Here is a 21881-nt window from a genome sequence, read left to right on the forward strand (position 1 = left end):
GAGGACTTCTGGGGCGCCATGTCGAAGCAGGATGTTTTCGACAAAGAATTTCGCCACTTCGGCTGCGCTACCTTTCGGCAGTGCTTTAGTTTCAGCGAAGCGGGTGAGGTAGTCTGTCGCCACGACGATCCACTTATTTCCGGTTGTTGACGTCGGAAAGGGTCCCAGCAAGTCCATCCCGATCTGCTGGAATGGTCGGCAAGGAGGCTCGATTGGCTGTAGTAATCCGGCTGGCCTTGTCGGCGGTGTCTTGCGTCGCTGACAGTCTCGGCATGTTCTGACATAACGGGCGACGTCGGCGGTCAGGCGCGGCCAATAATACTTTTCTTGTATCCTCGATAGTGTCCGGGAAAAACCGAGGTGTCCAGCGGTCGGATCGTCATGTAGGGCGTGCAATACTTCTGGACGAAGTCCTGACGGGACAACAAGAAGGTAGTTGGCGCGGACTGGTGAAAAGTTCTTCTTCACGAGGAGATTGTTTTGAAGCGTGAAGGAAGATAATCCGCGCTTAAATGCCCTGGGGACAACGTCGGTGTGCCCTTCCAAATATTCCACCAGGCCTTTTAGCTCCGGGTCTGCCCGTTGCTGTTCAGCGAAGTCTTCCGCGCTTATCATGCCAAGGAAGGCGTCATCTTCGTCATCTTGCGGCGGCGGGTCAATGGGGGCGCGTGATAGGCAATCGGCATCGGAGTGTTTTCGTCCTGACTTGTAGGTTACAGTGATGTCGTATTCTTGTAGTCTGAGGCTCCACCGTGCCAGTCGTCCTGAAGGATCCTTTATACTCGCTAGCCAACACAACGCGTGATGGTCACTGACGACTTTGAATGGCCGGCCATAAAGATAAGGGCGAAATTTAGCTGTAGCCCAAACGATGGCGAGGCATTCCTTTTCGGTTGTAGAATAGTTGCCTTCCGCTTTTGACAGCGACCGGCTAGCGTAAGCTATCACCTGTTCGACTCCGTTTCTCCTCTGGACTAGAACGGCACCGAGGCCTAGGCTACTGGCGTCAGTATGTATTTCTGTATCGGCGTACTCGTCGAAGTGAGCAAGTACCGGCGGCGACTGCATGCGTCGTTTGAGTTCTTCAAATGCGTCGGCCTGCGGCGTTTCCCACTTGAACTCAACATCACATTTAGTTAGACGTGTCAACGGTTCGGCGATGCGTGAAAAGTCCTTGACAAAGCGCCTGTAGTAGGCACACATGCCAAGGAATCTACGCACTGCCTTCTTGTCGGTGGGCTGCGGGAACTTTGCGATGGCAGCTGTTTTCTGGGGGTCGGGGCGTACTCCGGATTTACTGATGACGTGGCCTAGGAACAGAAGCTCGTCGTAAGCGAAGCGGCATTTTTCTGGCTTCAGAGTGAGCCCTGATGACTTGATGGCCTCTAGTACTGTGGCAAGCCGCCTAAGGTGATCGTCGAAATTTCCGGCGAATACAACGACGTCATCCAAGTAAACGAGACAGGTCTGCCATTTCAATCCCGCTAAAACCGTGTCCATCACGCGCTGGAACGTTGCAGGCGCCGAGCACAGTCCAAATGGCATAACCTTGAACTCGTAGAGGCCGTCTGGGGTGATGAAGGCGGTCTTTTCGCGATCTCTTTCGTCGACTTCTATTTGCCAATAGCCAGACTTGAGGTCCATCGAGGAGAAGTACTTAGCGTTGCAGAGCCGATCCAATGCGTCGTCTATCCGTGGAAGGGGGTATACGTCCTTCTTCGTGATCTTGTTCAGACGACGATAATCGACGCAGAAACGTAGGGTTCCGTCCTTTTTCTTCACCAGGACAACAGGGGATGCCCATGGGCTTTTCGACGGCTGGATGATGTCGTCGCGCAGCATTTCGTCGACTTGTTCTCTTATAGCTTCGCGTTCTCGCGGCGAAACTCGGTAAGGGCTTTGGCGGAGTGGTCGAGCGTACTCCTCGGTGATTATGCGATGCTTGGCGACTGGTGTTTGCCGAATCCTCGATGTCGTCGAAAAGCAGCTTTTGTATCGTCGGAGCAGACTTCTGAGCTGCTGTTGCTTAATCACTGGGAGACTTGGATTAATGTCGTAGTCTGGTTCGGGAACCATGGTCGTCGGGGTAGATGCGGCGGAATCCGAGAGGACAAACGCATTACTTGTTTCCAGAATTTCCTCGATGTACGCGATCGTCGTGCCCTTGTTGAGGTGCTTGAACTCCTGGCTGAAGTTTGTCAGCAACACTTCAGTTTTCCCTCCATGCAGTCGAGCGATCCCTCTTGCGACGCAAATTTCACGGTCTAGCAGTAGACGTTGGTCGCCTTCGATGACGCCTTCTACGTCAGCGGGTATTTCGGTGCCGACCGAAATAACAATGCTGGAGCGGGGCGGGATGCTCACTTGGTCTTCGAGCACATTCAAGGCGTGGTGACTACGAGGGCTCTCCGGCGGTATCGCTTTATCTTCCGACAGCGTTATTGACTTCGACTTCAGGTTGATGATTGCGCCGTGTTGGTCCAGGAAGTCCATACCGAGAATGACGTCTCGTGAACACTGTTGGAGGATAACGAAGGTGACAGGGTAAGTCCGGTCGTGAATGGTAATTCTTGCCGTGCACATTCCTGTCGGCGTAATCAGGTGTCCTCCAGCGGTCCGAATTTGAGGGCCTTCCCATGCAGTCTTAACCTTCTTCATCTGGACGGCGATGTGTCCACTCATGACTGAGAAATCGGCGCCTGTGTCGATTAAGGCGGTGACTGCGTGGCCGTCCAGAAGCACGTCGAGGTCGGTGGTTCTTTGTCTTGCGTTGCAGTTGGGTCTTGGCGTCGGATCACGGCTGCGTCGTGTTGAATTGAAGCTAGTACGTCGCGTCGTGAAGTCGTCTTTCGTCGGTGCAGTCTTGGCTTCCTGACTTCCTCGGGACGGTGGCGCGTCGTCATTATGTCGTCGAGATGGTTTCTTCGGCGCTTTCGTCGGCGGCGGAGGATCTTCGTCAGTTCGACGAACAGCAACCGCACCTCCATCGGTTGCTGCTTTTAGTTTTCCGGATATGGGCTCGCTGACCGGCCCCGGGCTGGGCCACTGTATGGTCGGCGCTGCGGCGACAGGTAGCGGCCTGGTGATGGCGAACGCGACGGTCGTCGAGAGCTCCATTGAGTAGCGGCGAGGTAGTCGGCGATGTCACGTGGGCGCTCTCCAAGGTGTGGACGCGGCGCGTTAACGGCGAAACCTCGCAGTCCCATCTCTCGGTATGGGCATCGTCGGTAGACGTGACCTGCCTCTCCGCAGTGGTAGCAGAGCGGGCGGTGGTCAGGAGCGCGCCAAACGTCAGTCTTCCTCGGGTAGCTGCGCTGGGCGACGGGTGGGCGTGCTGGCGGCGGCGGTGGTGGTCGACGGAATTGCGGCGTTACGGGGCCCTGGCGCGGTAGTGGAAAGGGACCTTGACGGCGGGCGACGGCGGCGTAGCTCATCGCTTGCGGCTGAGGCTGCGGTGGTTCTGGTTGCACCTCAGGAACTCCAAGCGATCGGTGCACCTCTTCTTTTACGATGTCGGCGATCGAAGCCACTTGAGGCTGCGACGAAGGCAAGACCTTGCGCAGTTCTTCGCGCACAATGGCCCTGATGGTCTCGCGCAGATCGTCCGTGGCCAGTGATTGAATTCCTGCGTAGGGGGTAGAGCTTGTACGGCGGTTGAATTGCCGGTTCCGCATTTCGAGTGTCTTCTCGATGTTCGTCGCCTCACGAAGAAACTCTTCGACGGTCTTCGGTGGGCTTCTTACCATCCCGGCGAAAAGTTCCTCCTTGACACCACGCATGAGTAGGCGAACTTTCTTTTCCTCGGCCATATCCGGGTCGGCGTGGCGGAACAGACGGGTCATTTCTTCCGTAAAGATGGCAACGTTCTCGTTTGGTAGCTGCACTCGGGCGTCCAGCATAGCTTCGGCCCTTTCCTTGCGCACGACACTTGTAAAGGTGCACAGGAAGCCGCTACGGAACAGGTCCCACGTAGTCAAGGTCGACTCCCTGTTCTCAAACCACGTTCTGGCGGCGTCTTCTAAGGCGAAGTAGACATGCCGCAGCTTGTCGTCGGAGTCCCAGTTGTTGAATGTCGCGATTCGCTCGTAGGTCTCCAGCCAAGATTCCGGGTCTTCAGTCGCTGCTCCATGGAAGGTCGGTGGGTCCCGGGGTTGTTGTAGGATAACGGGGGACGCTGGGGCAGCCATTGAGGTTGTCTTGACCACGATCTTCTTTGTCGCCTCAGGTAGAAGTCCGTGCTCTGGGGGCAGGCCTTGCAGTCTGCGGCTAGCACGCTGGTCTTGGGCGGTGTCGGTTTTGTCCTCGGGCTTCGGGCTTGGATCGCGGCTTTGCGGGGGCGTTCGGTACATGAACGCACAAGCACCTCCACCAGATGTCACGTGGTGGTGACGTTGAAGAAAGAACACAGTAGCAATACTGTGAACAAGAAAACTAGCTTTTATTGGGCGAACCTGTGCCCACAAAACAGGCTACACTTATAGCGCAACGATAGCGGCGAACACGCTCGGCGATCGTCGAAAATCTGCTCAGCGGGTCAAGCGCGTCGGCTTTTATAGAGCAGTCGTCGAATGTTCCAGACTAATCGTTTGGACCCGCGTGCTTTCCACAAAGTTCTACACCATTCGCGCTACGCGATGAAATCAGATAACACAAGGTTCGGCGACAACAGACAGCCGGGTAGAAGCATCGATAACTTTCCAGAAACGTCGGATACATGCAGGCGCGTCCCGCGCTGTGCGATTGCATTTGTTAAGCGGCGAAACGTGGTCGCCCGATAAAGATAAGTACACGTATCAATATTCTACTGAGCGCGAATAAGAAATGCCGGAGGCTTAGCCACGATTGCGCCGCCTAAACACCTGAAGTTCCTTCCACACACTGCAGATCTAAGCGAGCACAACAAGCAGAGGGGAACTAAATGGGTAAAATCAACCACTGAAACGAAAACCACGATCCTCTAAAACGATAAACAATGAACGCTTAGATTCAAGAAGGTTTATCAAACGGTGTTACGGCTTACCTCATCAAAAGAAAGACGATCAAGAAGAGCGCACAGTGGAGCTGCCAGTCTGCACTGACGTACCACAAGCTTGGAAGGCACTGAAAACAAAGCCGGTGAAGGAATGAGTGGCTTCAGGGTAGCGACAATGTTGAGCTACTCTTCTTACTACACGTCGAGCTGAGACACGAATGCGGAATTATAGAAGGCCAAGGATGTACCTGCGGTTTCACCTTGGATTCAATCGCAGTTTAATTTCAAGGTTCACTGAGAAAAAAAAAAAACATATTGAGGCCTTAATGATAAGCTCGCGCAAAAATGGTTTCAGTTATAATGCACGTGCGTTACTGACATGCATGAATTACTTTCCAATGATATGCGGTTGTCTCGTAGTCTTATAAAGAATTAAGTTTTTGCTCGGGGCCAACTGCGATTTCCCTATTAAAATACATCTAAAACGCAGAAATTATTTTACGAGACAACAATTGGACCAATTTGAATCAAGCTTGTTGCATTTTAGACAGAAAGTTAAATTCTATAAACACTAGGAAGCAGGATTTTTATTAAGGATATTGAATTTTTTAGCGAAGACTGCCGAAAATCGGTGAGTTTAAAGATAAGATATAGAGGCACGAAGTGTACAAATACCGTAACTATGCACCAAAAACAAGCATTACAGTTCTATATGTTACATCTGTTAGAGCATCTCAAGCGAACAAATGTGATATGCGAATTTACAGCTTACGTGAAATTGTTACGATGTTTACGAAAGTCTTGCACGAGTCATATTCAGAAATTAGTGGTATATTCAGAGCCATGTGTAATACATCAAGTTCTCCCAATGTATTATTAGACGCATTTTACAAAATTGTGATATAGTTCTTTTTTTCATTTGACTGTAAACCAATTTGCACCCTAAAGGGTGCTTTTTGTCTATAACCCACAACCTTACACCCTTTGCGGGTGTAAGGCTACGATTAGTAGACATATTTGCACCTTTAAGGACCCTCAAGCGGGTCATCGAGGCTGCTTAAAGGTGCAAATCTGTTTAAGCTGTTTAGAGTTACAGAGTTATCAACTTGATATTTAAGTATTTTTAAAATATTGCAATTTTCAAGATGAAAAAAAAAAAAGAATAGCGCCCTATGCGAAAACTCTGCTGCCTACAGTTTTCTAGAGTTTAATTTTTTTTAATGCAACAAACCTCGCCAGAATCGGTGCAGCGGTTGTCGAGAAAACGATTTCGCTGTTCCCATATATTTACGCAGGAGTAGGTGCAAACATAGCAGCAGGGTACAAAGAATTCAAGATGCTAGAGCAACTTCAGCTTACATGAAAGATACGAGCACTTACAACCGTTAATTGTCACAAACGCGGATGAAATTACACACGCGCTGCCGTCATTTAGGTAACAGCCGCGCCGCGAGTTCTTTGCGCCTCCCAGACAAAGCTGCTTTGACGATATTCTGCATGTAACCGCCCAGCGCCTCTGATATTAAACAACATTCTCTAACTACAAGAACGATTCATTTCGAAGCGGGACGCGCGAATCTTGGAGCGACCATCTCTTTTTCAAGCGTGGTTGTTAATCTAAATACGTTCGGGTTTTCTGCATTGGGTGCACTTTAAAGAACCCCAGGTGGTGAAAATTAATCTGGAGTCCCCCGTTACGGTGTGCCTCATAATGAGATCGTGGTTTTGGCATGTAAAATCCTAGAATTAAAAAAAAAATCACCGTCGATTACAACAGTCCCTAATGAGAAATTTGAGCGCAGGTCTATACGCGTTTTCATTTCGCGATATATTGAGGCATCGCACCGATCACCGCACCGACTGGCAGAGACGCGATGCGCGGCGCTATATACAGGGTCTGTCCTGAAAGTAATGTCAGTGAATTTATTGTGACGCGACTGTACGTCGGAGCGTTCTCTAAGCGGTTGAAACTACAGTAGTTGGGGAACCCAGCTAAGCAGCGCTCAGTCGCTCAGTGTGCTGCTAGCATCGGAGAGTGTAGGACGGGCCTGTCCCCGAGAGTTGTTTTCTATTCTTGTGCAAGTTAAAATGCAGCGCTCGTTAGAACAAAGATTTGCGATCAAGTTTTGCGTGAAACTTGGCAAGACCGCTGCGGAAACTTGGTAAGACTGCTGCGGAAACTGTTACTGTGCTCACGACGGCTTCCGAAGAATATGCCCTATCAGATAGGCAAGTGTTTCGTTAGCACAAGGCCTTTTTGGAAGACCTAGAAGACGTCGACGACGAGGATCGCGCCGGACGGCCATCCATGACCACCATGGCTGACAATCTGACGCGAGTGAGGGAACTGTTGAACTCAGACCGAAGATTAGGTGTTCGTTTAATGGCCGACATGTTAAACATTCCGAAAACTCAAGTTCATGAAATCGTTACAAATGATATCGGCATGCGGAAGGTGTGCGCAAAAATGCCTCCAAAAGTGCTCACTGAAGACCAGAAGTCACGCCGCGTTGAAATGTGTGAAGAAAACCTCGACATGTGCGAACGTGATCGAAAATTTTTGGACAACCTCATTACAGGTGATGAGACTTGGGTATTTGAATATGACCCGGAGACTAAAAGGCAATCATCGGAGTGGCACACACACTCGTCCCCTCGCCAGAAGAAAGCCAGGATGAGCAAATCAAAGGTCAATATCATGCTCATCGTTTTTTTTTTGACATCCGCGGACTGGTTCATCACGAGTTTGTAGAACCTGGAACCACTGTGAACTCCAAATTTCATGTGGAAATCATCAAAAGACAAACGCAGGGTTCAACGCATCCGGCCGAACAACGCAGACAACTGGAAGTTGCACCACGATAATGCGCCGGCCCACAGTGCCTTCATCCTCCCCGACTACTTGGTCAAAGCAGGGGTGCCAACGATCCCCCAGCGCCCGTACAGCCCGGACTTGGCTCCCCCTGACTTTTTATATTTCCACGCCCCGAAAAACCCCTGAAAGGCAAGCATTTTGGGACAGGGGACGGGATCAAAGCAGCTTGCACCGCAGCATTGAGGGCCATTCCGGAGCAGGACAACCGCAACGCATTTGAGAGCTGGAAGTGTCGCTGGAGCCGATGTATTGACGCAAAAGGAGAGTATTTTGAAGATTTTTAAACACTTGTAACGACAAATTCAATAAATGATTTTTAATGGCCTTAGTGACATTACTTTCAGGACAGACCTTGTATACAGACCGGTCAAACAGTTGCCGCGTCCAAGCAACTGCGGCTTATGCAACCGTAATCTTTACTGGGAAACGCTTGCCGTAAATCAATTAGTAGATCGGCAAGTTGGGCTATAGTTGGTGGAAGTTCATCTTTTAAGAGGGCGGTACTACCTAATAATATTCAGTTAGGAGCCTGCGTGCGTCCTGTCCACTTCTACCTCTGTCCGTGTGTTTATAGCGCAGTACCCGCTTTCTACAAGCTATGCGCGAAGGCGAGCTTTCTGGTTCTTTTTTTCTTTCGCCTGCACGGCCGGTGCCGCCGCCGCCGCAGATGCACGGACGTGAGCGCCATCTGGCGGTGCTTCAAGGTGGCTTCCTCCGCTTTCCTGCTCATGCTTCCACTGCGTCCTGCTCCTTCGCTTTCCTCCTCGCGCTCTCTTTGCTCTTGCCGTCTTTCATCCATCGCTGCGCTCCGCTTTCGCTCTTTCATCGTTCGCTGTGCTCGTTCGCTCGCTTACGCCGAGGGAGGACGAGGCACGCTGATGCTCAACGCAGGAACGGGCGCGATCTGCGCTCGAAAAAAGAAGATAACCTATTCGTGGGCGACGTGAATTTCGCAGCCAACGCTTGCGTCGTTGCGTTAGCAGCTAGGCTTTTAAAAGAAGTTAGAGGCACTTGCGTCTCCTTACGTGCATTGAATGCGAAAGCATTCTAACTCTCCGCGCAATACTTTTCATTTGTTCATGTGCTCGAACTGGGCAAAGTCAAGTTTGGGAGTGGGCCACCCAAATTTTGGGGGTAGGTCAAGTCAATTTTGGGGAGTGGGCCGGGTCGGTTGAGCACGTGTGTCAACTCAATTTATTGGGCAAAGTCAATTTTTTAGAGCGCAGCTCTTTGGCGTCCGTTCCTGGGTTTCGCGTCGTCGTCGGCGTTGTCGTCGGCCTCGTAACCAGCTCCGCCCCCCTTTCATCCCCCCAGCGCTAGCAGCGACCGACTGATACCGCTGGATGCCGCTGACGCCGCTAGAGAGTCAAGATAACGTGACTGCATAGAACACCGTCGCCGCCATGCAGAAAGAGGAGGAAAGGGTCCCCCCCCCTGTTCTTGTGTGGCGGATAGGGTGCTCTTCAGTTGCCGACGCGCCGGTTATTTCACGTAGGCCCCGGCACGTCGACGAATACGTGACCACCTTCCCACGGCTAGACCTGGTTCTTAGCGCTGCGGAAGCGAGGGTATCATATTGTTTGTGTCGGCATCGGCGGCGTTGTCCCTGAAACCAACTCCGCAGCTGGGGTTGACTCACTATCGGCGTCAGCGGCATCAGTCAGTCGCTGCTATCTCTTCCCTCCTCCCTTTATCGTGTTGTCCGCTTGCTGCGCGCGCTTCTGCCCCCATCGTTTGCCGCTGGGTGTACACGCCGCCACCCTCCCCCCTCTTCCTGCGAGTCTCCGGTTGTCAAAGCGCCGGCTCGAACTTAATTCCTTTCTTCGCTCCTCCTCCAATGCAACCCCTGTGCGGTGGCAATCAGAGAGCCAGATCGGTGGCGGCGGATGTGTATATGTGCACCGCCCGAGCCGAAATTGCCGCTGCCGTTCGCCCTGTGCGGTGGCAATCAGAGAGCCAGATCGGTGGCGGCGGATCTGTATATGTGCACCGCCCGAGCCGAAATTGCCGCTGCCGTTCGCCACTGCGAAATTATCTTGCTGGTAGTAGCTGCCTACTTCGCCCCTACCGCACTCACGAAAGACGTCGTGCACTTCCTGCAACTCGCATTAACCGTCCATCGATCCACACCGATGTTAGTAGTGGGGGACTTTAATGTTGACATAAAGACAAACAGCAATTTCCTAACACTTATGCGGGAGAACATCCCGTTCCTCTCGCTCGTAACGCGTCCCACGGCTGTGACAACCTCGCGAGGCACTTGTATAGATCTCGTCTTTGAGAATCAAGCATTGGTGTACCAAGTCGAACATATATCAGTCTATTTCTCCGACCACAAAGCTTCCTTCATGACTGTCAAGAACTGTTAGTGGAGTCTTTGTTAAAGGAATACGTGTGAAAAAAAAAAAAAAATTCTGTGATAGCGCATACATGTGTTGCTCGATTTCTTTGCCTCAATCTATCGAAAAGGTGAAACAGCTTATTTGCTGCGCTCAAATTTCGCATTAGGAAGTAACGTAATCGTCGGTAATTTTTTTAATGTGGGCCAGGTCGGTTGTGCACGTGTGTCAACTCAATTTATTGGGCAAAGTCAATTTTTTTGGATGTGGGCCACGGCGTCCGTCCTGTTCAACGTGGGATTTTGCGGTGCGAGCCACAGCAGGTCCAGCGCCGCGAACGTGACGTCATCACTTCGTTACGTTGGTTTTGGTACCATCGGATGTTAACGCCAGATGGACGCTGGATTTTCCGCTTCATGTGCCACACAGTGCTTTCGCAGTAATATAGCAGATTGAACAGCAAGGACACGGCGTGGAGTGTTCAACCATACTCTAGGTGGAATATAAGCCTTCAAAAATATAGCTGCACCTTGCGGATTTCGCTTAACTCATTAGGCCAGGGAAGGTAGTGATTCCGTGTTCGATCATCGGAGCAGGACGAATTTATCTTCAACTTTCGAAGCTTGCTTATTCAAGAATCCGTATGAGTGTCCCTTGTGGCTGTGCGTTAATTACAGCTGCCATGCGAAGCTTGCCTTTTTTGAATTTCCCTCCACCTTGATCTGCGCGGAAATTGTTTGGCTAAACGTTTTCAGCTGTTCTATCTCACTACCAAAAGTGCCAGCGAATGTACCCCTATCGCAAAAAAAAAGAAACAATGTAGACGAGACAGCCATTACTGACAATGGCCGGCTAGCCTTTGCATTTTTGCTATAGGCAGTACAAGGAATAACACTGCAACATTTGTCTGTTTTTAGAGCGTAGCTCTTAGCCACCCATTCCTGCGGCGAGCGTCGGCGTCGGCGGCGTAGCCGAGCGAACGAGTACAGCGAGAGCTGAAAGAGCGAACACGGAGCAGGAGATGAAAGAAGCAAACGCGAACAGCGGAGGCCAATGAGAGCGGCCCCTTCAGTGACGTCCGCGCGGGAAACTGGTGTCATGCGGACCCGCCCGACCCCTCGATGCGTACTCGTATCTGGTCTCAGCCGGACCGCCCATTTCGTACTATCGTCTGCTCCCGTCAGCTCGCGCTTGTTTGGTTTGCTTGGTTTGGTCGAGTTCGCTCTTGTTTCTACTGTCATGGTTTCTGATTGTTTTGTAATCTGATTGTATGCACGACGCGCACTGCATAGTACCTTCTGGAAGCCACGCGGCACCAGCGATTACACTGGAACCTTGAACGAGTCATGTATAAAAACCGACGCGCTTGACCCGCAGATCAGATTTTCGACGATTGCCGACTTTGCCACATGTCTCTCAATTTCTTTGCCACGATATATCGCGAAATGAAAACACGTATAGAGCTACACTCAAATTTCGCATTAGGGCGTATCGTAATCGTGGGAGAATGTTTCTCTTTTCTGCTTTATTTTCATTTTCAGAGTTCTGAGGTGCTGCTTCTGTAGGCACCATGCACTGGAGAGATGGCGGTGCGACTGTTTCAGCTTCCTAGGAGTGGTGCTGACGAAATCCGCTTGGACAGCTTGGACTACGATAGAAATGAGACGACATTATGAACAGGAAGATACGCGCGTTCATTATTTGCTTCAATTTTATAAGCGATGAACGGCAGCGTTCGAACTCACACGGCACGCACGGTTGTAGTACTACACAGGGTGATCATTTTAAAATTTTATGTTAACTTTAAAAATCACCTGTGCCAGATAGCATAATTCTTGTCCCTGAGCTGCATTATTCAGTAGGCGGACATTACTAGCGCGAGAAATAGAAACACATATTCAACTAATTAGCAAACATTCACTAATTACTCTAAATAATTACATTACAGCCTATAGTGCAATTTACGAATTGTAGCCGGTGAGCTTGAAAGACGTATCCACTTGAAATGAACTTCCAAAATGACACCAGTATCGAGATATTTCCCAAAGTGTGGAACGGATTACATGGGCGTTCCATTTACTTTGGTGGTTCAATGAATAAAATAATTTGTTAAAAAGGTAGGTGGAACAACAGTGCATTTTTACTGCAAGTTTGATGCCGCATATCTCCAAACTGGCGGAATTCTGAAAATTCCTTACAGACCGCACGGCTTCACCCGACCGCTCGGAGAACAAGGAAGCCCCCACTACATACAATGAAATCACTAAACACTACTACCTACAGCGTAGAGAGTATAGCCCGCCACACCAAGCCATCAAGCGGTTACACTCAGAATGCTACAAACAGGCACATACCCCACGCAAAACAGACTACACCACTACATGCCTGAGCTCTACGACAAGTCTTATTGCACCAATTGCAATACACCCCTTAACGTCTATCATTTACTCTGGCCGTGCTCGCAAGCTCACACAAACTCCGAACCGGAGAAGCGCAAGTTTGAAGAAGCAATCCGGAGCGAAGAACTCGCTCCCCAGCTCTGGGCCGTCTAGCAGGTCCACGACGCCGCCAGGAAACTCAACCTCCCGGTTCCATCGTGGGAGAGCCCCAAAGCTCTAGTGGCCTGCAAGACCTTGAATAAAGTTGATTTCCTTCCTTCCTTCCTTCCTTCCTTCCTTCCTTCCTTCCTTCCTTCCTTCCTTCCTTCCTTCCTTCCTTCCTTCCTTCCTTCCTTCCTTCCTTCCTTCCTTCCTTCCAAGTGGGTACACCTTGCTAACTCATCGGTTACAATTCCTAAAGTGCAATATGTGCCATGAAGTAATCCATTCAAAAGATGATTAGCGGAATTTTGTTAATTAGTTAAGTATGTGTTTCGATTGCTCGTGCAAGTAATGTCCTGCTCTCTATATAACCTAGCTCAAGGAATAGAATTGTGTTATCTGCAAAAGGTCATTTTTAACAAGTTCATAAAATTTAATTATGATCATATATATATATATATATATATATATATATATATATATATATATATATTACCGCGCGACTGGCCGCTTGAAGCACTTTGCGTGTATTCGCGGGCTTATTTTACGCTCGGAAAAACACTTGCATGTAGCACGTATTGAGCAACAGAAAGCTGTATCGGGAGTTTTTCATGTTGCTCTACAATTTTATCATTGACAATTTTCATCTGATTATAATATTTGAGAAGTTGATTAGTTAATTAAGACTAATTATGTAAATTAGGCGAGTTCCAAAAGATAATCTGAGTGTCTCCAAGCGACGGCAAACAACATTACCTTGGTTCTGTCCAGCTACGTGGCATTCGCATATCTTTAAATCTTGATGCATGATACCTGGGACATCCCGTCCATGCAGAACGTTTAAACGCTTGCTTCGAGAGGAACAATGGCTAGAGGGCATCTTGAACATGTATTGTGTCTCGTGCAAGATATGAGTCTTTTGCTCGCTAGGCTATGTTTGCATGGAAAGCTTGAGCGCGCGGTTGCCTCTGGGAGAGGGGAGGGGTTGCTTAACATTCGCTTCTTACGTAAGTTTTGCCTCGCGTCCCTCTTGGACGCCTACGTGGTTGGGCACTTTCGACGCTCACCATGCGCTCGGAGTGGACGAAGTTGTTGACGTTGAGCAGCACAGCCCACCAGTTGCGGCGGCAGGCGGCTACCTCGGGCAGGATCTTTTCCTTCCAGATGGGACCAGAGCCAAGCAGGGGCACCAGGGTGAAGAAGCACAGTAGCACCAGGCAGCCAGGGGTCAGTCTGACGCCATGCGTGTAACAGCAAAGGAGCGGAGAGAGGGACTCTGTAGGGGCTAACCAGAACACTCTGCTGGCCAGGGCAACGTCGGTGCATGTTCGCACCATAAAGCTGTGGCGTACGCAAAGTAAACAAAGGTTGAGACGACAAGGACAATTATGTTAATGGTAATTCACCATTATCACGTGCTCTCCAAATTCTGTTTCCATTTGTCCTAACCTAACTATTCTGGAGGAGTGACTAATTGCTTTTACATTTTATGTATTCTGAATTACTTTCGCCTGCCCGCTTCTTGGCCAATCCACATGAGTGGGCATGAGCCACTGTAACATAGGGCTCCACAGCTACAGGTGGCTGCCTGTGTCACCTGTATTGTCTTTGCCTACTTTGCCTACGTCAAATGTTTCTAGACTATAGGCTCTGTAAGGCTGAATCCTCAGCGTTTGCAGGTGCCATTTTCAACTTGAGTGTTAAGTTCGAGTTTAAAGCGCAAATCATTTGGCAGATAAGAGGCACGCGAATATTTCAAGAGGCGCGAAAAACGCTTATACGAGTTATGAAGTTGTTACTCGCTCTACAGTATGTTGACCTGGTTTTTTCGACGCTGTCATGAAATCAGAAAAGTCGTTCTTGCCGTCCTGGCTGTATTGGGCATGAACAAAGAAATTGATGGCAATGTCGGAGTGTATGCACCGGGACATACACCGTATCTGCCAACGGATACAAAGTGTCGATTTGGTCAGTGTTACAAGATAGTAAAAAGGCCTGCAGTGACGCGTAGAGGCGCACACGAGTGCTAATTGACACCAGCACACAGTGCAACTGCCGAAGCAACAGCAGCAGCATAAAAAACGCCGACGTTTCAACCCCTGTGGCCCCTCAGCACCTGTGGTGTTCTCCTATAGAGCGCAATGTCTTCATTCTAGGGGGCGCTGAGCTCTAGTCAAGCCTTTGTTTGCATATACATGGTGTACCAACTTTCATACATCAAGATTTTAAAATATGCAAATGCCACGTAGCTGGACAAAACCAAGGTAATGTTGTTTGGCGTGGCTTGGAGATGCTCAGGTTATTTTTCAATTACATTACTAGTCGTGTTGCTCAATACGTGCAACATAAAAGTGTTTTTCCGAGTGTGAAAGGTGCCCGCGAATACACGCAATGTGCCTCGAGCGGCCAGTCGCGCGGCAATTTTGCGTGCATTTGTGGGCTTCTTTCACGCTCGGAAACACACTTGCATGTAGCACGTATTGAGCAACAGAAAGCTGTATGGGGAGTTCTTCATGTTGCTCTACAATTTTATCACCGACACTTGTAATATAATTATTATTTGAAAAGTTGATTAATTAATGAACACTATTTATACAATTAGGCGAGATCCAAAAAATAATCTAAGTGTCTGCAAGCGACGGCAAACAATACTACCTTGTTTCAGTAGCTACGAGGCATATGCGTATTATTTATATCTTGGTGAATGATAGTTGGGGCACCCTGTATATAGGCTTCTTTGTCCGTTCCTCTCGACATCCCTGCGGTACTGCAAAAATTTGATAGGATTTGAATGTGATTGACGGGTATTTGGATGAAATTGCAAACGCTGGAAAGTACTGCGTCACCGGCATCTGAGGTGAAATAAACACACGTAAGCAATAAATCAGTTCTTCACACGGCCAGTCAATTCCAGAAAGATGGAGTAAGAACATTATGTTCCGCAGTCTCGGCCATTTAGACAGGTCACCAAAAACACAACCAAAAAAAGTTAAGGCAAATAAAAAAAAACGAAGAAGAAGAAAAAGAGAAGGAAAGGTAAGCGTGTGTTAGACATGGAATACCTCAAAAATGAACTTCGAAGTCATAAAACCAAAAAAAAAGCTAAGAAAAAAAATAGCACAAGTGCACACTACGCGCTAATACAATTACATAATATTGCTTTTACTTAAGAACACTGTGAAGGATTTCAGAGCAGATCTTTGTGCTGACGCGTTAGTCTACGGTCCAAGCAATTTTGCTAGAATGAACGGCGATACATTCCAGTGTATCCAACGCATCCCAGTGACACGAGCTGATGTGTTTCAGGTCAAACTAAATCTGAGGTGTTTTAAGTGAGAAATAAAAAACTGGGGCGTTTTAGTTCGACCCTGCGGGCGAAAGGAAAACACCCCCCGCACTCACGGTGCGCACGGACTCCCCCGTGACAGAGGCTCTGCTGAATGGGCGTTCAGAGAAAATTGCAAAAATTAATGGAACGTCGGGAAGATTCTACGCTTTCCTCAATGCATCATGCCTTCTTCGGAGCACGCGGGTAACTGCCGATGTCCACGAACGCGTCCGTTATGTTCACCGGATGTGAACCGCTTTATTGGGCTAAACTTTGGCCTGTCTGATTTATGTTTCGACGGTCTGAACAGTAGGCGTAATGCCCCTCCTCACGCGATTAAACATTACAAAAGGGAGCTCACCTCAAGTACCTGTAGAGGAACATGCCGATAGTCTGCTTCTTGGCGTTTTTCTTGTCGAGATTCCTGATCACGTTCATTGCCAGGAGGAGCCCACTGCGCAGCGCAAGAATATCGGCGTGTAAAAGCAGAATGAGGACAATCGAATACACGAGTAAATCTTTTTCAGCTTTATCAAGTACCTCAGAAAGAAGAACGTGTCCACAGCTAGGAGACCATTGACGATGACTTGGAAGAAAAATGACTCCACGGCGGGTATGAGAAATTTGAGGCCTCCTATGTAAAAAAAAAAAAAAAAAACAGACGAAATTGGCAACAATTAATGGTAACGTTTCATTGCCACCAGAGAAGTTGCTGCAAGTTTTCAGAAAGAAAACTTGCGAGGAAATGCTGACAGTATCGCATTTAGTATCTTGTATTTCGCGTGGCTGCGAGAGACGTTGCGTGTACCTACGTGCATGCATGAACAGCTGCGTCGGAATGGCTGCAACACATGCTGCACTGCGCAACTGCGGCATGACGTATATACGAACTGTATACGACTAAGTAACGTGTTTTTCCTCCCCCCAAGCTCACTCAAGGGAACCAATGGAAGTCTTGAACTAAACCCATATAAAGCAATGTAGGTACAGGCGTGTGTAGAGCCAAGGTTCAGCGTTATTGTTATATCATTCATTGCTTTTAACCACACGTAATTTTTCGGTTTATATTGGATGACAGAAACCCTCGTTTCTTTTTCTTAAGGACTATATTTTACGGAGGAATGCTTACTGGTCTTTCTTCCCCTCTGTGGTTATTTCTCACGTAGGGCTGTATAAGTATATTGTCGGTGGTTATTTACGTGTAAGTGTGCTTGCTTCTTTAAGAAATATTGTGGTACTTTCAATTCGGGTGATAGATGCCCCTACCTGCTTTATTTATCAGCGCGCAATTTCTGCACTGGCAGACAAGCAAAGTTAGCGAAGTTGTGTGGTAGTGAAGTCATAAGGCACATGGCTGCACTGCCATACGTTCCGGCCGTGAAACGCAAGAAGTGTTCCCAATTATAGGGCCCAAGGTTGCCAAGTAGCGATCTGATGATCGCAGTAAAAGAGTGTGCTTAAATCTTACCTTAAGCTGTTTACCAAACACAATAAGAAGCTATACTGGTAACGGTGTCAGCGTTGTCGTAATAAACAACAAGATCCCCCAATTTCAACCTGTGTCGCAACCAAATTTCGATGCAGCGAAAAGTATTCGTACGAATGAGAAGTGACTGAATATGCCACGTCTGGACTTGCAACATGTAAAACTTTAATATTCACGAGTGCAAGGCTACGCTTATTTCTCAAATCGTACGCCGAATTATCACTATTGGGGGCGAGCTCCACCACTGGAAAAGCTAGCACCACCGTCGGCGTGACGTGGCATGAGGGATCACGTGGACACAGCGGTCGCGTCGGCTGCTTCGGAAGCGCCGAAGGGAGCTGAAAACGAAAGTTTAAAGTCCCAAATGCGCCGCGGTTCTGATTAAGTGGTGAGGCTTTACAGCCTTGGGTGTCTGCTTGACAACATATGAAAGTACTATCATAGGTAGTGGCTGCCTTTGGAGGCGTGCAGCATGGTAGGCTACTGCTCGGTGCCGCAGTGTAGGACGTACGCAACGGAGCCCGGTGTCAGCCTTATTCACACGTAGCCGCAGGGCAAGGAGCTGCGTGAAGCTTGGTTGGCGAAACTTAGAACCGGCAGACAGCCATCGGCTACAACTCGGGCATGCAGCAAGCAGAGACGCCAGGAACATTTCTGCTATGGCGCCGGGACTGCGCGATGTTCAGTGAGTAGCAGAAAACGCGCACTGAGACGCTCGTCCGCGCCCGCTGCCCGGCTAATGTCATGACGCTTTGGTCTATGAACTTGTTGATGCTAGATACTGGCAAGTTCACTGAAACGGAAAGGGAGCGGTAAGACGCACATTAAGAAAAGGCACGGCATATGGTGATGTTCGTGTTATGAATTAATGCACTGGATTACGAAAAAGAAGCAGAGGAAACTCGCACGCTGAGAATACCGATAAACATACAGTGCGACGCAACTTGAGAAATAATTTTGAAATGTCCAAGAATTTAGAAGACAAAAAAAGATTGAATCGTCGCGACGGCACATCACAGTCGCCGTAGGAGTCGAAGACTCTATAGCGAAATTATTTTTGAACAGTTCTGATAGCGTCCACGCAACAATGGTTGCTAGTGTATTGTCAAATGCTCATATGGTGCGGCCTAAAGCTCACGGCACGGTGCGAAAACGCGCTCACACCGAAAGCAAAACATTGTGCGCGGACATGCATGCAGACGCGCAGTCGGTCGCTACGAACCCGTGCGATCGCTGCATTGAGGCTTCATTCTGTTATGCCCCATTTGGTTATACAGACAGCCCACTATAAGAACATATTTCACACAGTTTACTCTCAGCGTTTGGCTACCTTTCACGCAAGAAGCCGGTTCGGGAGACTCCATCGCGGCGACCGCGCGCAGTGGCGTTCACTGTACGTATTCGGTAAAGAGATAGCGTCTGTAAACGATTCTGTGCTTTCAGTTTGCCCAAGATTATTATATCGACAGTCAGAAACTTCCCTCGTTTTGAGAGTACCTACATAAATGTCCAGGAGGGCTGCCGCGTGGTGTTTTTATTGAGCGCCGTGAGGGAAACCTATGAGGAGCGCGCCGCGTGATCCCTCATACTACGCAAGAGAGGCGCTTCCGACAGATGGCGACTCCGTAACTACTCGCCGCCAATACTGTTGGCATATTCCAGTCAAATCGAAGTTATATATGAAGACAAATCTAGCTACTTTTCTCAAGGTTTCTCGATTTCTGACCGAGAGCTCCGGACATTAATTTTAGCGTGAATCACAAAATACCATGGGAAAGTTTTGAACGCTGTAAAGAAAACAAATAGGTCAAATAATTGATTCATACCACGTAGGTCAGCCAAAAGCGCTTGTTTGTTAACCCTACCTATGTCTTTGGTCTTTAGTGCGCTGGCTATGGTGTTAGGCTGCTGAGCACGAGGTCGCGGGATCGAATCCCGGTCACGGCGGCCGCATTTCGATGGGGGCGAAATGCAAAAACACCCGTGTACTTAGATTTAGGTGCACGTTAAAGAACCCCAGGTGGTCGAAATTTCCGGAGTCCTCCACTACGGCGTGCCTAATAATCAGAAAGTGGTTTTGGCACGTAAAACCCCATAATATTAAGGCCTTTTGTGCGCGCTCAGTTCAACAATGAATCATTACCGAATCACCAAAATTTCAGTTTTATTCCAATTCTTATCTTTATAAGGAAGAAAAAGGCTGATATTCTCCAGGTGAAAGCATGTCCTAACGCATTATGGCAGTCCAAAGTGCTCGCAGCTGGAGCTCGACGTGGGCGTACTCGGCGTTCAGTTCGCTTTTTCTCGACGCCTATGATCATGCTACCAGAGAAGCTATATGTGCGTCCACGGTTCGGTTGTACCTACGCACTGCTTGGAATTCGACGTTGAGGTACGTCTGCGACAGCACCACCCAGAACATGGTCATGACGCGGATGCCGTGCAGACACTGCATGGCCGAAGGCACGTCCTCTGTAGTCAGCAGTTGCTTCAGGTTGCGGAAGACGCCGAATGTGGCCAGCACACTCTTGTCCGCTTCTGAATTTGCGAAAGGAAAAAAAAAAGTTGGAGTCCGGAATAAGTCAAAACTAATAAGTCAAACTAAACGTGTACGAGTAGACACTATCTTTAGTGGCACAAATTTTCCGATTGACAGGCTAATATACAGCCTGTTCAAAGTGAAGCTTTTCGTTTGAAAAATAAACGCAGTCGTGTAACTACCTTGCAGATGACCGACATAGGTAGCTGAGGGGTCGTTATGCGTTGACACTGAGTGCCCTCCAGGAACATGAGCATGAAACAGGTCGAGCGATGTGGAGTAATACTTTAAGTTGCTGGGCCTCGCACTTCTATCGACGCGTCGCGGTTTCTTTTCTCCCTCCGTAATAAACCACGTGCATTAGCTAAAGTACGCGTGTATCACGTAACTCTTGAGCGTACACCCGAGTGACTCTGGGGTGAATGAACGTTAATTACGCACAAGGGGGGCGTACATAAAGGTGCGCCATTATGCAAGACCTAATGGTGGCTTTCCCGAGTCGACGACGACTCTGGATAGTACGCGAGCCAGTTACAGTCGCCGCTGTAAAAGGGCTATCGCATCTACACAAGCTAGATTGGTGCATCAGTGGGCCAGAAACGTACGTGTCGTGGATGATTCGCAGAACACCGACTTGTTCGAAAGCTTTCGCCATTTGCACCTCACAGGAGGGCTGTCTAGCTACTATAGTAAGTGAGCCAGAGCGATTTGCGGCGCGCGGCAGAAGCGGGAGGTTGGATCATAGGTTTCCATACTAATATTGCTAGCAGAAAATTGGACTCTGTAGTCGTTCATCCACCGTGAGAATGATAGGCAGTAACGACATCGATTTTTCTACTATTCAGCCTGGCTTCGTTGAAAATGATTTTATTGCGATAGCAACTATATGGACACTCCAGACGCATTTTTACCGTTGCCATCGCCGTGATGTTCCGTATAAAATCCACGGGCGATAACACCGTCGCCGCACGCCGTATGCTATGTGCGAGTGAAAGCACGCGAGGGGAGCAAACGATCGCGGCTCAATTTGGCGCGCGCGAGTGAGGAAAGCGGAGAGGAAACGCGCCGTCTTCCGTCGCGCGAAAGGCCGTGGGGGGATGGGAGGCAGGCAATTTGCATTTGAAATTTCAGAATGTAGCATCAAATGTATTTCGCTTCATCTGGTTGACGTTTAACGGTAACAGTCGCCGTACTGAGTGACTATACACTCTTGACATTTTATCAGCAAGCGTCTTTTTATTTATTTTCTGTAAATTGTACAATGGTAAAAAAAAATCTCGCTGTAAGTAAGGCTAAGCATTATCTTACACTGAACTTGTGGCGGCACATTAGCTTAAAATAGGAAACGAAAAGTTGTTCGAAGCCACGAGGGGGAAGTTTAGACAAATCAAAGTTGTATTCGTTATTCCCACGCTGGATGAAGCGCAGTACCGGCGGCGCGCGGATTCGCTAACAGGCAGGTTTTTCTCTGGTGATCTTATTACGGAACTCTATGGTTCGGACCGTGGTGTCTGAAATGCGGCGGCGCGCGCACACTCCATAGATACCGGATGCCATTGTCAGACACATCGGCGAACGCATACTGGGTACACCGGTTCTCGTTAGATCACCTAATCTAAGCAGCGTAATGATTAGTGAGTCCTCGGAAAGGAGATCACGTGGTGTCGCAGAGTGCTGGTGGCTCCTCTGGTACCGCGGAACAGTTTTCTAGGCCCGTATTCGCAGAGCTTTTCTCGCGTAAGAGCGTTTCCTTCTCGCTCGACGCGCGGGCGCGGCGCCAGTCTTGACAACGATTACATGAC

The 21881-nt window shown here is 48.9% G+C and overlaps 1 protein-coding gene across 3 annotated transcripts in view; it reads right to left on the reverse strand.

Annotated features, from left to right (window-relative positions):
• The window catches only part of LOC126516697 (nose resistant to fluoxetine protein 6-like), a 194094-nt gene that overhangs the window by 12560 nt on the left and 159653 nt on the right, over positions 1 to 21881 (reverse strand). For 2 of the 3 annotated variants that reach the window (XM_072285500.1, XM_055063919.2), the window contains 5 exons: positions 19908 to 20078; positions 16595 to 16688; positions 16416 to 16508; positions 13794 to 13959; positions 5021 to 5100 (listed from right to left, as the gene is read on the reverse strand). In XM_072285500.1, coding sequence (XP_072141601.1) covers positions 5021 to 5100; positions 13794 to 13959; positions 16416 to 16508; positions 16595 to 16688; positions 19908 to 20078 — 604 coding nt within the window. Of the gene's footprint in view, positions 1 to 5020; positions 5101 to 13793; positions 13960 to 16415; positions 16689 to 19903; positions 20079 to 21881 lie in introns of all 3 variants that reach the window. The other variant, XM_055063918.2, reaches the window with a different exon arrangement.

This window comes from Dermacentor andersoni, chromosome 1 (genome assembly GCF_023375885.2).
Source record: "Dermacentor andersoni chromosome 1, qqDerAnde1_hic_scaffold, whole genome shotgun sequence".
Taxonomy (NCBI): Eukaryota; Metazoa; Arthropoda; class Arachnida; order Ixodida; family Ixodidae; genus Dermacentor; species Dermacentor andersoni.